The sequence below is a fragment of the Notamacropus eugenii genome, chromosome 3, assembly GCF_028372415.1.
Source record: "Notamacropus eugenii isolate mMacEug1 chromosome 3, mMacEug1.pri_v2, whole genome shotgun sequence".
NCBI lineage: Eukaryota > Metazoa > Chordata > Mammalia > Diprotodontia > Macropodidae > Notamacropus > Notamacropus eugenii.
This window is the reverse complement of record NC_092874.1, coordinates 206736687-206753635: the sequence shown is the minus strand read 5'-3', so window position 1 is coordinate 206753635 and position 16949 is coordinate 206736687. Positions and strand designations below refer to the sequence as shown.

The 16949-nt window shown below is 38.3% G+C and overlaps 1 protein-coding gene across 1 annotated transcript in view; it reads left to right on the top strand.

The window, feature by feature from the left end:
* HDHD5 (haloacid dehalogenase like hydrolase domain containing 5) overlaps positions 1 to 5321 on the top strand; it is a 28508-nt gene extending 23187 nt beyond the window's left edge. Inside the window, exons 4-8 of the mRNA XM_072650152.1 lie at positions 247 to 340; positions 1317 to 1350; positions 1987 to 2161; positions 4057 to 4245; positions 4442 to 5321. Coding sequence (XP_072506253.1) covers positions 247 to 340; positions 1317 to 1350; positions 1987 to 2161; positions 4057 to 4245; positions 4442 to 4754 — 805 coding nt within the window. The 3' untranslated portion in view covers positions 4755 to 5321. The remainder of the gene's footprint in view (positions 1 to 246; positions 341 to 1316; positions 1351 to 1986; positions 2162 to 4056; positions 4246 to 4441) is intronic.
* The last annotated feature ends 11628 nt before the right edge of the window (positions 5322 to 16949 follow it).

The window sequence follows — 16949 nt, the reverse complement described above, 5'->3', positions numbered from 1 at the left end:
CTCAGTCCAGTTTCCCTCCTTCCCCCCAGAAAACATTGTCATAGATTATTTACTCTCTTTTCCTCTGGTGATGTGAATAATAGGGCTAATATAGTGTAATGACCAAGGATTTTTGCTCATACAGCTTGCTTAGTATTGCACCATTTGTAATTTGATGAGGAGTAAATGGGTAAAATCATTATTCCTCTTGTTCTGATTTCTAATGAGGCAGCAGCAATATTTTGCTTCCTTAATTTCATGATCCAGCTTGGGTTTCCAGAATGTGGTTACTATTGATGAGTTGAGACAAACATTTCCTATACTTGACATGGTTGATCTTGAACGACGGCCAAAGACTATGGTATTCAGTATAGGATTGGGCTGGAATCTGTCTTCCTCTAGAACCTGATATCCCAATGTTCTTGCCTTTCCCCTTCCTTCCAACAGTGTCTTCCATCCATCATTGGGGGGTATCTCCAGTCATCCTGATTTATATTTTGCCACTGGACCCAGATGGCTCCAGAGGAGAAAGTGAGGCTGGTGACTTTGAAGAGTCCTCCCTCACTAAAGTCAATTGATTTGCAAGTCATGTCATGACCTTCCTGATGCCATGATCCCCTTCAAGAATGAAGGACAAACAACAATCCATCCATTATTATAACCTTACAGCCCCTCCCACTAGGATTTTTTATAGTTATCCTTAGTCATTATTGCAGTACTTTGTGACTCCCCATATTTCCAAGAATTCTCCTACCAGTTTTATATTTCATCATATCTATCACTGGTTCAGTCACTCCATTGCATGTACCAATGCTACCGTCTCCTTACCTCCCTTTCAGAAACTAATATTCTTATGATATCATCCAGTCAACTTTTAAATCACTAAAACAAGAAAGGTATCCCCAAATATCTTTAATGAACAGATTCTGCCCCCTAAACTCTCTAAGACAAATGGTGGTCTAATCTATTCTTAAAGTTCTATGGATCCCCCATAGTGGGTTTTTCCCCCACACCTTCAGCTCCCTTCCCAAGTATCTTGCTCCAAGATAGGCCCATTTTCAACAATTCTTTATTCATTAAAAGAAAATTACTCCATGTGCTTCAAGGTGTCCCTCAGCCTTTGCTTTTAAAAATCAGATGGCCCTGACTCTTATTTCTATGGCCCTATTTCTCAAGTCTATCCAATTTTATCCTTTATTTTTTCTTTTGGGTGACTGTTGTTAGTGGTTGGGCTGAAATGCTCCGTTCTCAAATCCACAGCTTGAATTTGGTGTGGTGTCAGTAAACAGTTGAGTAAACAGTCACATTGACATCTTCTGTTATTTATCTCTTGATAGCCTCCCTTGAAGACTGACTTCCCTCCCATAGAAGGTAAGTGAAGTTCTTTGAGTTTGTGTGATTTCTGTGCCTCTACCTCTTGATCTTGTGAGACAATTTAGGGGGATTCAAATGATCTCTTCCCTTATTCCAGTGAGGACCTAACTTTTCCAAAACATTTATAGACTCAGAGCTTTGAGGTGATATAACTTAAGGCCTTCATTTTCCAAAAGAAGAAATAGGCCCAGAGTGGTTTCAGCAATATGCTGATTTTCCTGTTAGTCAGTGGCAGAACCAAGAACAGAATCTAGGTCTCCTGATTCCTAGGCAAGTATTCTTTCAGTAAAACCATGCTTCTTTCTTAGTAACATGAGGGGAAGTGGTAGGAATGGTGATGATGTAGCAGACAGGAGCAAAACCAAAGCTTACTTTTGCTCAGTGGCACAAGTGAAAATACAAAGCTCCCTCTTTAACTCTGGGGTTTAAAGCAACTTGAGTAATGACTAAATGGCTTGTTAGTTGGTTGAGGTCTTTGTGCCAATGGCATAATAATTTAATTGGAGCCAAGGACTTCTCCTTTGAATGGCACTGACTCAGCCTCCACTAGGGCTTGACTCCACCCTACTGCAGAGAGTATATGATAAATGTTTTGCAAAATCCTTACCTATATGTGTTTTTTGTTGTTTAAAGGGGTACTCCTCCTTGGAGAGCCAGTTCGCTGGGAGACAAGTCTTCAACTTATCATAGATGTTCTTCTCAGCAATGGGAACCCTGGTACAGGAATGGCAGTAGCTCCCTACCCCCATCTTCCTATCCTGATCAGCAACATGGATCTCCTTTGGATGGCTGAAGCCAAGATGCCCAGGTGAAGAGTCATGGTCTTTAGCCTTGGAGCCTTGACCTTGTTTTCTGGCTGTGTACTGATCACTGATAGCCATGGTCTTCTAGGTTTTATTCTGATACTGTGAGAATTTAACTCCCCAGCTAGGAAGGACTTCTGTTCTTCTCATAGTCTGGGAACTTTGGAGTAGGTTTCACACATCCCTTTACATAAGTCAGTCAATTAGCAAATACTTAATAAATGGGCAAGACACTGTGTTAGATGCCAAGGAGAATATAGAAAGTAACACAGTCTTTATTTTAAAGGAATTTATAAAGTAGGCTGATAGCTTAGAAACACAGCTCTAAAAACACACACACACAGAGCTTAGATGTGTCCAGACGAGGAACAAGAATCTGAAGCGTGTAGACACCAGAAATTCAAACAACTTCCTTTCCTCTGCCTTTCCCCAAATGTTATGCATAATTGAATTTGAGGTCACAGAGTGTCTTATACTTATGGTGTCTTATAGTAATGATGGTAGGGATAGAGATAGAGATTGTACTTATGTGATTTCATCAGTATAGGGAACTTCTTCCACTATTTCAGGTTGCCATCTTCTCTGCAACTTGTCTCAGAGAGTTAACTGGGGCATAGAGGCATTGAGTGACTTGCCCAGGGTTACATGACAAATATATGTTAGAATCAGTACTGGAAGGCAGGTTTTCCTGACTGAGGCCAGCCCTTTATCTGGTTTGCCAGGTGAATTTTCATAGTACAGATACTTTCTCGTTTTAGTCTGTCTTTATTCTAAGAGGAAGGTTAGGAAGAACCAGAAGTATTCTGCTGACTCTTTAAGTGATAGGAATGGAGCCTGGAGTCATCGAGTGACTAAATAAATAAATAGGGAGATCAAATCAGAGCCCAGATCTCCAAGCCGTAGGTCAGAGTGTGTGTGTGTGTGTGTATTTTTTTTTTTTTGACCAATAATGGTACATCTTACAATGTTGTATAGACATCATTAGATTATCTTCTCAAATGAAACAGGTTTGTCTCAGTAGCAGACAGTGTAATCCTTGCCTGGATTTCCTCTGTTCCTTGTCCCTTTTTCTGTAATTGATAGATAAGGAGTTTGTGGTTTTTATATTCTTGTCCTGACACCAATTTTCAATAAACCAGTAGTTAAGTAGTTCCAAACCTTCTATACATTACTCCCTTCTAACCAAATAGCCCTTAGAGTTGGACCAGTGCTCTGACATTTTTGGTTTAATGACTATGAGTCAAGCATTTTCTGGGTCCTAAGGAATCTGGCACTCAAGGGGCTGGTTATTTGTCTGAAATTAGGATAAGCTCTCACTGGTTTATGTGGGCTGTGGGTTAGTCACAGCAAAGTATGAGCTTTATTCTGAGATTCTTTGATCTGTATCAGAGTTGTGAATTTTTTATACATTTTAACAAAGTTAAAAATACATCTTTTTTTATATAGCTTTATGCCAGAATACTTTTCTTTTTAAATTTGAAAACATTTTTGCCTATATTTTTATTTATATTACTATAATTTCTAATATATTCTTCCTACATCTCCTCCACAAAAAGTCGTTCCTTATAACAGAATTTTTTAAAGAGAGAGGAAAAAAAACATTTTTGTAAAACTAACCGCTACATCATCTAAATCTGACAGAATATGCAGAGTTCCTCACTATAGTCCTCTCTAGTGAAGGGACTGCTTTGATAGTAACATGAAATGGGAATTGCGGGAATGGTAGTGATTACTTAAATGGATTCCTGACAATGCTCTTTAAGTGAAAATTTCAGAAGTATCACTGTTGTTTGATCACAGCTGGTGGAAGAACCTCTGATGAGGTTGAAGTAGGAATGTCATTGAGAGGAAGGAATGGCCAGGTGTTGAAGGTGAACTGATGAATTATCTTCTTGCTCAGGTTTGGCCATGGCACCTTTCTTCTCTGCCTGGAGAGCATCTATCAGAAAATAACAGGCAAGGAATTGAAATACACGGTCCTGGTAGGCAAACCCAACATCACTACCTACCAATATGCAGAGTCTCTGATCAGGAGGCAGGCAGAGACACGGGCCTGGGGGGCCCCCATCCGAAGACTCTATGCTATTGGGTAATATTTTGTGCCTTTTCCCTTTCTAAGCCTCTGGCCTTAGCCCTATCCTGTCTTCCCCTGCCACCCTTTCTTTCTCCTCCCATACTTGGGGGGAACCTCTCCAGTTCTCCCTCCCCATTCCCTTAAAAAGTTCCAACTTTTGGCTACCCAGCTTACATTGATTTGTTCTTCTCTTCTGGCTGCCTTTGCCCAGTGATAATCCAGTGTCTGATGTGTATGGTGCCAACCTGTACAACCGCTACCTGCAGAAGAGTATGAATGCTGAAGTACAGGAATGCTATGAAGTGATCGAGGAAAAGCAGGGATCACCAACGGCAGAGAGATGCTTGTCCATCCTAGTACGTAGTGGGGTATACAATCCCTCCCTGAGACAGACCGAGGCCCCATTCCATGGGCACCGAGATTTCGTCTTTGACCCCAGCCTATTAGAAGCCTCCTATGTGGTGGCTGATGTACGTGAGGCAGTACAGCTGGTTTTCTCCAAGGAGGGCTGGAACCACATATAGGAGCTATGGCAGGTGGGAAGGATAAGAGGTGTGGCTAAGGGGAGGGAGGAAATATGTTGAGGGACTGGTGAATATTGATTGCTGGAGAGTCAATGAAGGATAACTAGCATGTCTTAGGGAATTCTCAGAGTCCACTTTCCCAAACCCCCTCCAATTGGACCCCTCAGAAATAATGATGATGTTAACCATGAGAGAGACTTTGCTTTTAGTCCTTTCTGGTACAGGACATAGGAAAATAGGTTAGGCAGCACTTTGGGTAAGAAAGTCAGGATTTCTGACTCTCGGACGAAATGAGTACGCACGTTGTCATGACTGACCCTTCACCTCTGTGCTTCATTTTCATCACAATTTAAGTGGGATTAGATGTCTCTACAAAAGAAGGAAATGAAGAGAAAAGTAATGGTTTGTAAAGGACTTTTGCCCTCATTGAAGGATGCTGTTGCATGTGTCTAAAGTGTAACTAACATTATATAGTGTATTTTGAATGGTGTCCAGAGGTCGTTGCACTGATTTTTAAAAATTAATAATACTGAAATGAAAATAAATTTCCATTATACTGTCTAGTAAGAGGTTCTCTGTTTGGATTCTGGATGCTGTGGCAAAGCTGCATTATTTGGGAGGAGGCTGTTAGTGAACTCAGGGGAAAGACTTTTATGACATTTTCCTCCTCAGATATGGTGTGACCTAATTTTCCAAAACAAAGTGTGTGGTGTGTGTGCGCACATCCATTCAGGCAGCAGCCTTTATATTACTTCTGTTTTTTGCCCCCCTGAAATGATTATTTTGGGTAAGTAAACCTGTCTGTATATAGTAATGAATTATCACCATTGCTTTATTTAGTGTCTGCTTTGATAATTTATGTACCCCAGACTAGGGACATTTTCAATTAATTTATTTCTAGTTATCCTCAAATAAAGATCCCTTCGCATAATAGATGTTGCCCTATAATGTAGGTATTTTCCCTTTTTTGCTTACTATACACAGAAGTATAACTCTGAATTCTCTTGGCTCTGAGAGTTTCATAAGATGTGATTTTTACACTTATTATTGGCCTTCCCTGAAAAGGCATAACCCTTACTTCTCTTGCTCAGAAAGTCTGATCTCTCTATTTACAATTTATCTCTAGAGCCCCAGAGTCCTTCCTTAAAGGATCATAAACCCTTAGACCTCCCATGTTTTATAGATAGCACTAGCCTTATATCATTCATCACCAGAATTTATTCTTCAGATAATAATAACAGTAACAACAACAATAATATTTGTATGGTATTTTTACTTTTCAAAGCATATTTACATATGATATTTTGTTGGAATTCCACACCAGCCCTATGAAGTAGTAACTGGTAATACTAGTTTCATGTTTGCAGATGAAGAAACTCATGATACAGGTAAATGACTTATTCAGGATCCCACTGTGGTAGAGTTGGAGCTAGATTATGAGTTCTCATTCCTCCTCCTGTGGACAGCTTTGTGTCCTGGAGTAAAAGCACAGATTCCTTTGTGTACTTAGTGTTGGTGAGGAGATTCTAAGGGATGGCGCCATACTGGACCAAGTGAGCTAAGCTGATCAGCTCGGGATGTGTTCATTCATTCAGTCATCCATTCAATATTATGTATCTGCTGCTCCCTTTGTATGAAGCATTGTACTATATTTTGTAAGAGATAGAAAAATAAAGACCCAGTCCCAGCTCTCATGAAGTTTGCAGTCTAGCAAAATTATATATATGCAGCGATATAATATATAATATGATATGCAGTAATACATGGCACCCTAGATAGAAAACCAGCCTTCAGAGCCAGGAAAACCTGGGCTCAAGTCCCACCTTTGACACATACTGGCTGTTTGACCCTGGGCAACTCACTTAATCTCTCTAAGATAGAGAAGGTGCTATCTCCTTCCCTGGAAGAGGAATTTTCTTTTCACTGGGGAGTTCCCTATACCATCCAAATCACAGGTATAAAGACTCTCTTTCTTCAGAGGAGGGAAAGGTTCTGACTAGGAGAGTCAGTGAAGGATACATGGAAGAGGAAGACCTTGATGTAAGCCTTGAATGATGTGAGGCAAGTGAACACATAGAGCTGTGGATATAGTAAAATCAACTCTGAGAATAAAACCACAGGGATTAGGAATGTAGTCTTAGTTTGAGGAATGCCTGATAACAATAATTTAAGCTTATAACTTTTCAGAGTTTATGAGACACTTTTCTCTCAACAAACTTTTGAGATACATCTAGGTATAGTTCCAACTCCTGCATCCAGACTAAATTTTTCTTTTCAGTGACAAAATGGAACGGCTGTGTGTATATCTATCTCCTGCTTGCTTTTTTTGGTTGAACTGTGAAGCAGGAACCACAATGAACTGGATTCATTTGCTGAATCCTGAAATGAAATATTCATGTTTTCTTCTGAGCCAAATTAGAGGTATTTGAACCATTCTGAGCCAAAATATGCAGAATCTGAGCAGTATATTTTCTAAAATTATTGAACTAGGGTTTCAAACTGTTCTCTACAATGTGCTAATATTTTGTTTGGGTCAGGAATTTTTTTAAGCATTTCCTGGTGATCCAAATAACCAAATTTGCCTTTGGGAAGGAGCTGTTACTGTGCTAGAGTAACGTCTTTTAGTGGAAGCATCCTGTAGCATTCATGGCTGCCTTCTGGTGTATATGCAGCCAGCGTGACGAGGGGAACAACCACATTAGTTGTTGGGTTTCCTTGGAGAGCTGGGGTTGTCATAGCAACTAGATACTGCCTTGGGACCAAAGTTTTAAAATAGCTGTAATTGTTTTTAAAAGCTTGCTCTATCACTCCCCCAGAGCCATGTGACTGCTGTTGTCACAGGGCCTTACAGTAGGTACCAGTTCCTCCGTACCTAGTGCAGGGGTATTAACTCATGGTGTAAGCGCCCCCAGAGGAAGAGCTAGAAAAGCTACAATATAGTTGGTCCTTTGGCTCACAGGTTTAAAAGCCTTATCCCTTCCTTTTGAGGGTTATATGAGAAAACTTTATTTTGAGGTTTTTCCTCTTACTACCTATAACCTTTCAGTTGATAGACTTGCTTGTACGGGCCTTAGAGTTGTCTAGATCTGTCCTTTCTCTGCTGAGGGTGTTTTCTTCTTTGCACTCCAACCTTCCTCTTTATCTTACATTTCCTCATACCCTCCATTACTAACTTTGTTCAGCTTCTAGTAACTTTTGGAGCACCAGTGGAAGGGGCTTAGACTCCAAAAATATAGTCCTAAATTGGGATGGATCTTTATGTAGGTGGAGTGCTATAGTTTGACTTACCTTCCTCAAAATATTCTACTGCCCGTAATCATGATTCCTAACATTCTTAGCATTCCTCTCACTTCTTAATGACTTTGTTAAAGAGCATAATTAGATAAAAGCAGAAGTTAGCTGGGTGGAGATTGGACTGTGAGAACAGTGTCAAGCAAAGGCTTTAGCAGGGATTAATTTATAGGTTTAATCCATGGCTTTCATTGCCATATACCTAAAGTCAGACCTTTGAGGGCCTGGGATACATGATGTCAAATTTTGATGGAGGAGGCAGAAGGGAATAGAGCTCTATGTACTGGAAAGGGAGAAGGCCAAAGGATAGATAGGGGAAGTGTTTAAAGAGGATTGGGGGAAAACTAAAGACAAACTCATTCAGTGCACTGGTGGAGTTTTGCTGCAAGCTTACCTGAGTTTGACACCTCTGTCCTAGCTCAGAGATTCTGGGTGCACACAGACTGGGTTTGATTCTTGGGGTCTGACTCCATGGCATCAAGTTGCTTATATCCTGAACTGGATTTTTCCAGGAAAATCTCTTGGAAAAAGAAAAAGCTTTGGTATGGTTTGTCTAGAGTTTAACTTTGTGGGCATGTGCCCTCCCACAAAGGTACTCAGTGTGCAGCATAAGTTTGGGGTATGGGACAATTTTTAATTTTATCCACCACAGAAAATACACAAGATGCAAAGTACCAGTAGGTGTACATGAACCCAGGAAACAAAACACTCAAAAATAGCCCATTATATTCATCATAACACCCTAGACAGTAGAGAGCTTTTGTGCAACTGGGCAGATATTTCCCACTCACTTTGGACCTGCACTGGAGTGTTCATAAACCATCCTGTCCCCCTCTGCCTCCCTCACCCCTGGATAATAGTTCTTCAGCTGCACTGCTAGGCATCTTGTAACTAGAAGGGGAAGAAAACCAGGTGATCTTGCTTACTGGTTTCCCAGGCTATCTCCAACATGCTTGTCTCTTAATCTAGTGGGGCTTTGCCCTAGGACCATCTCCAGCATGGGGCTGCCCTCTGTTCAAGACCTCTTCCACTTCCTATCTCATGGGCCTTTTTCCAAGGTAAGCAAGGCACCCCTGCCTCTTGACTAGGCTTCTCTCCACCTCCTCCTACTAGCTGTGATGCCATTTTCCTTGGGTCTCACAGGTCACAAAATCACCATCTGTGAGGAGGCTGAACCTTAAAGAAAGACCTTGAACAATATAATTCAGTGCTTGCCTCAATGAATTTCTCTCCAACCAATGATATTGTCTGCACTCAGGTCTAAATGTTTTTTCACACTCTGTCCCAGTGATTTTGAATATCTAACTGCCAGTATACAAACTGTTTCTCACCCTCAACTCTCCATTCACTTAAGTCTATCCACCTCAAACCTGCTCCCTTCATCCCTTCTGTGTCCCATTTCAGATCTAACTGTCCTCTCCAAAGTGCCCTCTGCAGTGTCTGTTCCATAATGAATAGGTCCTTTCATCTTAAACCTATTTTCTTCCATCTTCTAACCCTCACCAAGACATGACTCCCAACCAAAGGCACCTCCCATTGCAGTACATATTCCTGACATACTTCAGAGTGGGGAGAGTATGAATACTCCTTGCTCCCCATTGTCAGTTCCAGACCTTCCCTTTACCATTTTCAGTAACCTCTGCTTTAAAGATTCAATCTGAGATGTCTTTCCTTCTCATTGACTTCAGTGCCTGCTTCACCATTTGTCTTCTCCCTCTCTTCTGCCTTCATACTAAAATAGACTTCAACATATATATTGATACCCCTTCAAATACTTTAACTTCACATTTCCTCAATCTGATAAATTTTCATTACCTACTGTTCTCTTCCACAGCTACACAAGATGGTCACATCTGTGACCTTGCCATGTCTGCAAATGTTTGACTTCCATTTTTATGACCTCTGGAATTCCTTTATTTGATGTTAGTTTTCATCCCATCTTTCCTTGTGTATTACAATCCCCTAAACTTCTTACAAGAAATCAAAATTATATTCAATAAAAGACCATAAAAGAAAGGATTAAAATTAATAGCAATTCTCAAAAATTGGTGGGCCAAAGAACAAAGCATAGAAGCAAGAGATAATTTTATTAAAGCTAATGACAGACAACATTCCAAAATTTTGAGGATCTAGTTAAAGCAGTCCTTAAGAGAACTTTGTAACTCCAAACTTTCATCAACAGAAAGGAGAAAGTGCAGACTAATGAATTGGTCATGCAATTGAAAAACCCCCAAAACAGATGAAAAATGCTATCCATTTCCAGAAAAAGAACTGATGGTGTCTGAATGCAGATCAAAGCATACTTTTTTCCTATTTTATTTTTCTTGGTTTTTTTTGTCAGTGTTTTCTTCTACATTGTGACTAATATGGAAATGTTTTGCATGATTGCACATGTATAATCTATATATCAAATTGCTTGCCACCTCAATAAGAAGGGACAGAAGACAAGAGGGAGAGAATTTGGAACTCAAAATTTTGAAAAATGAATGTTAAAAATTATTTTTATATGTAATTGGGGAAAAAATAAGGTATTAAATAAGAAAAAAAATCCCTCAAAACCAAACCAAACCTAGGAAATCAACAAATTTTAAAAAATTAAACATCAAAATAGAACTTTTGAAACTCAAAAAAGAGGCTGTTAAAATTGAAAGCAAAGCAACATTTGCTTACTAAATATGAGAGCTGGATTCAAAAGAAATAGATAAACAATTAGCTAGTTTGATTTTGAAAAAAAAGGAAAAGGAAAACCAATTTACTCATATAAAATGTTAAACAATTCATAACAAATGAAGAAATAAAGGAAACTATAAGAAGCTATTTTACCAAATTATATACCAGTAAAATGTACAACCTAAGTGAAATGGATATTTTCAAAAATATTGTGTCCAGATTGACAGAATAAGAAATAGATAATTTAAATAAATTTAAATCAGAAAAAATTTGAGCTGTAAGTTATTAAAGAAAGCCTCTCTTGGACCAGATTGAACAGCAAGCCAATTCTATCAACTATTCAAAGAACTGTTAATTCCAGTATCATATAACTATTTGAAATAAGAGTAAAAAAAAAAAGTCCTACTGAATCCTTCCATGTTACAAATATGTTCTTAATAGCTAAACCAGGGAAAGGTAACACAAAGAAAATGATAGACCAATATCTCTAATAAACACTGATGCAAATCATTTATATGAAATTAGCAAGGAGAGTATAGCAGCATATCACAAAGATTATTACACAGAGGTTTGATGTATACCAAGAATTCAGCATCAAGACAACATTAGGAGAACTACCACTATGGACCAATAATAAAATATATTAATAAGAGTAACAAAAGCCATTTGATTATATTAATAGGTACATAAAAAAGTTTTTATGAACTGTAACACTCATTCCTGTTAAAAACAGTAGAAAACAGGAATAAATTGGCCTTTCCTTAATATAAGTAGACTCTAAATATTAACTGTTTCTCTTTTACCGAGGAACCCTGAGGGTCTTCCCTTCTCAGTTTGAGTTTTTTTTCTCTGATTAAAGGGACCGTCCCCTGACTCACTTGTTAAAGAGGCCTCTTCACTGAATGGGCGTTACCTCACTTCACAGTCTAAAAGGGCCAGGGTCTCCCATTGCATCCTGGGCCATCTCCAGTCATCCTGATGAATATCTGGCCACTGGACCCAGATGGTTCAGGAGAAGAAAGTGAGGCTGGTGACCTTGCACAACCTTCCCTCACTCAAATCAAAGTCAACTGCAAATCATGTCATCATCTTGATGTCATGGTCCTCTTTGAGAATGAAGGACAAGAACAATCTGTGAGTGAGTAGCAGCTCCTCTCATCCTCTCATCTCCTTCCCTTTTCTCATCTCTCTTTCCTTGCCTAGTGTGCTCTACCCAGGGAAAAGTACACTTACATGGCCAAAAGCTGCCTTTTTTCCTTTTGGTTTCCTGGCTAGATTTTTTGCTCAAAGACCAAGCCTTAAGCCCAATTCACTCTGGAGCTCGTAGATTGGGCTATAGGTCCCTGTCCATCTAGCACAGAGTGAATGTAAATACTAAATAGGCAACCTCTCTCTTTTTACCCAGGAACCCTGAGAGTTTTCCCCTCCCAGTTTGATTTTTTCTCTTTGATTAAATGGGGCATTCCTTGACTCACTTATTAAAGAGGCCTACTCACTGAATGGGTGCTACCTCACTTAAAGTAAGAACCTGAAAAGACCTTAGCCTAAAAGGACCAGGCTCTTTCATTGCATCCTGGGCCATCTCCAGTCATCCTGATAAATGTCTGGCCATTGGACCTAGATGGCTCAGGAGAAGAAGGTGAGGTTGATGACCCTGCACAGCTGTTCCTCACTCAAAGTCAACTGCAATTCATGTCATCATCTTGATGTCATGGTCATCTTCGAAAACGAAGGACAAACAACAACACAAGACTCTAAAATTAAGAGTCAAAATTATATATGATAGGGATAAACCAGGGGCCTGTTCAGTATGATCAAGGGTTTAAAAAAAAAAGAATGCCCATTATCACCACTACTGTTTGATATAGTTTCATAAATGCTGCCTTTAGCAATAAGAAAAAAATTTAGGGAAGAAGAATAACTAGGAAACCAAATGGTGACATGGTAGTTTATTCTAGAGAAGTCAAACTAAAAATTGAATCAGTAACGTCAGCAAAGCTGCAAGACATAAAAATAAATATATGAACCCTAGCATTTCTGTAGAATAACCACAGAACTTAGCAAGAAGAGAGAAATCCTATTTAAAATAACTATGGAATGTATAAATTTCTTAGGAGTCTACCTACCAAGAGACACACACAAGAACTATATGAATAAGACTGTGATGCACCTTACAGAAGTTGGACAGACCTAAATAATGGGTAGGCTGAGCTAATATAATTCAACATTATAATAATATCTCAAGTCAGTAAGCATTTATTAAGCATTTACACTGCGATAAGCACTGGATGTGCAAATAAAGGCAAAGACAATTCCTTCCCTTGAGGAGCTCACTTTTTAATGGAGGAGACAACACAGGAACAACTATGTACATGTTATGTACAGCTTTGAGGGAGATTAGGAAAGGCCTCTTAAAGAAAGTGGAATTTTAGCTGAAACTTGGAGGAAGGAAGCAGAGTTGAGGAAGAGCATATCAGGCATGGGGCAGCACTCAGTTAAAAGGCATGGAATTTGGAAATTGAGTGTCAAGTACAACAAACAGTAAGAAGACCATCATATAGCCTTTTGGTCATCTGGATTGTAGAATGTGTCATGAATAAAGTATAAGAAGATTGGACCCGTAGGAATAGACCAAGTTGTAAAGGACTTTAAAAGCCAAACACAATATTCTATATTTGATCCTAAAGGTAATGGAAGTACTGGAGTTTATTGGGAGGTGGGGTGCTGTAAGATTACCTGGCAGCTAAGTGGAGAATAGACTGGAGTGGGGAGAGATTTTTTGGCACTTATTCAGTGCCATACCAATCAATCTACTGAAGGATTATTTTACAGAGCTAAAAATCAAACAAAAATATCTAGAAAAACAAAAGGTCAAGAATCTCAAGGGAAATAATGGAGAGAGGAATAGCACAGCAATACCATATCTCAAAGTATACCACAAAACTATCAAGATTATTTTATACTGGTTAAAAGTAGAAAAGTTAATCAACAGATTAGGTATACAAAATATAGAAACAATAACTAAATGTTTGCTAAATCTAAAAACCTTAGCTACTTGGGTTACAATCCACTATTCAGCAAAAACTGCTGAAAAAACCAGGGAACAGTTTGGAAAGGTTGGCAGAAACTAGGTGTAGATCTACATCTCACACCATGTAGCAAGATAAATTCCAAATAAGTACATGACTTAAACATAAAGGATGACATAATAAATTAGAAATAAACAAATTACATAAAGTAGGAGAAAGACGTTACCTTTCAGGTCTATGGACAGAGGAGCAGTTCATGATAAAATAAGGAATAGAGGAAACCAAGGAAGATTAAACTGACACTTTTAATTATATAAGGTTAAAAGTTTTCACACAAAATGTAGCTGAAATTAAAACGGAAACAGGAAAATACTTGCAGCAAGTTTCCCTGTTAAAGATCTCATTTCCAAGATATTTAAGGAACAGATTTATATCTAATAGGAACCTTTTCCCAACTGATATTCAAAAGATATGAACATGCAATTTTCTAAGGAAAAAATCCAAACTGTCAATAGCCATGTGAAAAAATACTCCAAATCACTAATAATTTGAGAAATGCAAATGAAAGTAATTTTAAGATTGTACCTCACACTTATCAGACTGGGAAAACTGACAAAAAAAAAGAATAAAATAATATGTTGGAGAGGCCACAGGAAAATAGGCATATTAATGCATTGTTGATAAAGCTATGAATTGGTCCAGTAATTCTGGAAGGCAATTTGGAATTACACCCCAAAAGTCATTAACCTGCATACCCAGACATCTCAGTATTAGACTTATACTCCCAAAGAGATTTTTAAAAAGGGGAAAGGACCCATATGTGCAAAAATATTTATAGAAGTTCTTTTTGTGGTAGCAATCAATTTTCAAATAACTGAATAAGTTACGGTGTTTGAGTGTAACAATACTATTTTGCTGTGAGAAATTATGAAAGAGACAATTTCAGAGAAACATATAGACTGATGCAGAATTAAGTGAGCAGAACCAGGAGAACAAGTGTACAATAATGCCAATAATGTAAAGACAAAACCTGAAAGATTTAAAAGCTAAAAATTAATCCAGTGACAATCCCAATTCTAGAGGACAGAGAGGAATTGACTCAGGGTACAGAATGAGATTATTTTTTTTGTAAAAAACAAAACAAAACAAAACATGACCAGTGTAGGAATTTGTTTTTCTTAACTATGCATGTTAGTTATAAGAGTTTTGTTTTTATATTTCTTTTCAACAGGGGAGAAAGAGAAGGAGATGAAAGGAGAGAAGAGACATATTTGTTAAATAAAAATATTTAATTTAAAAAACCAACTGCTTACAAATCAGTTCCCTCTGAGTTTATTAACCTACTTAAAATATACTCTTTAAAAAAACCACTTAATCCCCACTACCTATAATCTCTCCTCCCCTTCGTGACTAAACTCCTTTAGAAAGTTCTCAACAATTAATGTGTTCACTTCCTTTCTTCTAAACCCTCTGCAATCTGGCTTCCAATGGTTAGGATGAAGTAACAGAACTTATATGTAAATTTAAAAAAATCAGCTAGTCAAATATAGGTTGAGAGTGATGGTGAAAAAGAGATTGTAGAGCAGTCATAGTAGCTAATATAATCTTAGATAGCATTAATAGGAGCACAGTATCCACAATGAAGGAGGGAACAGTCACCTTGTATTCCAACCTGGTCAGATACCCAAAGTATGATGTTTATTTTTGGGAAATATACTTTATTTTATCTTTAAAAAGATTTGGCTTTTTTAACATTTTTTTTTTAATTTTGAGTTCCAGATTCTTTCCCTCCCACCTTCTCCTTCACCTACTGAGAAAGCAAACGATGTCAATTATATGTGAAATCATAAAAAGCATATGTCCATATTAGTCATATCACAAAAAAGGCAAAAAAAATAAAGTGAGAAAATTATACTTCAATTTGCACATCAAATTTCTTTCTGGAGGTGGATAACATTTTTTCCATCATGAGTCCTTTGGAACTGCCTTGGATCACTGTATTGATCAGAATAGCAAGTCTTTCACAGTTGATCATCATTATAACATTGTTGTTACTGTGCACAATGATTTCCCAGTTCTCTCACTTCACTTTGCATCAAGTCTTGCCATATTTTTTTTTCTGGAACCACTCTCATAATTTCTTATATCACAATAATACTCCATCTATTCACATACCCCAATTTGTTCATTCATTCTTCAATTGATGAGCTTCCCCTCAATTTCCAATTCTTTGCCACCACAAAAAGAGCTACTATAAATATTTTTGTACATATAGGTTCTTTTCCTTTTTTCATCTCTTTGGGGTAATAGTGGTATAGCCCTTGGGTATAGTTCCACATTGTTCTCCACAATGGTTGAACCAGTTCACTATTCCAACAAGAGTTCATTAATGTGCCTATATTCTCTCATCCTCTCCAACATTTGTTATTTCTAATGTGATGTAATACCTCAGAGTTGTTTTAATTTGCCTTTCTCTAATTAATAGTGGGAGCTAGGTGGCACAATGAATAAAGCTCCAGGTCTGGAATCAGGAAGACTTATCTTCATGAGTTCAAATCTGGCCTCAGACACTTAGAAGCTATGTGACCCTGGGCGAGTCATTTGATCCTTTTTTGCCTCATTGAACAATTGCACTCATGTCACATGCCAGAAAAGTTATGCTTAAGATTCTGCAAGCTAGGCTTCAGCAATATGTGAACTGAAAATTACCAGAAGAGTAGACTGGTTTTTGAAGGGGCTAGAGACCAAATTGTCAATGTTCATTGGACTATAGAGAAAGCAAGGGAATTCCATTTTTAACCTAATGTCCACAGATCATGGACAGGTTTTAGGGCATCTGCGACCTTGGAGGGAAGGAAGGAAAGAAAGAAAGGAAAGAAATATTTATTAAATGTTTGCTTTGTACCAGGCACTATACTAAGTGCTTTACAAATATCTCATTTGTACATTTATTTACTGCTTTACTGTGACTCTCAGGTTCAGGGGTCTGGGTGTTTCCATTAGGATCTGAGGGGAGATGGTGGTCAAGAATGTGGTGATGGGGGTCTGCCTTGTGCAGCCCATTCTGCCTCTTATCTCTCCTTTAGGGTATGTTGTTGATTCAGCTCTGAGATCTAAGTGCTTCATTTCATCTTCTTCCTTCATGCTAAGTTCTCTGTTTTTACCTAAGTGGCAAAGCAGAAGCAGAACAGATTCAAGTATATAA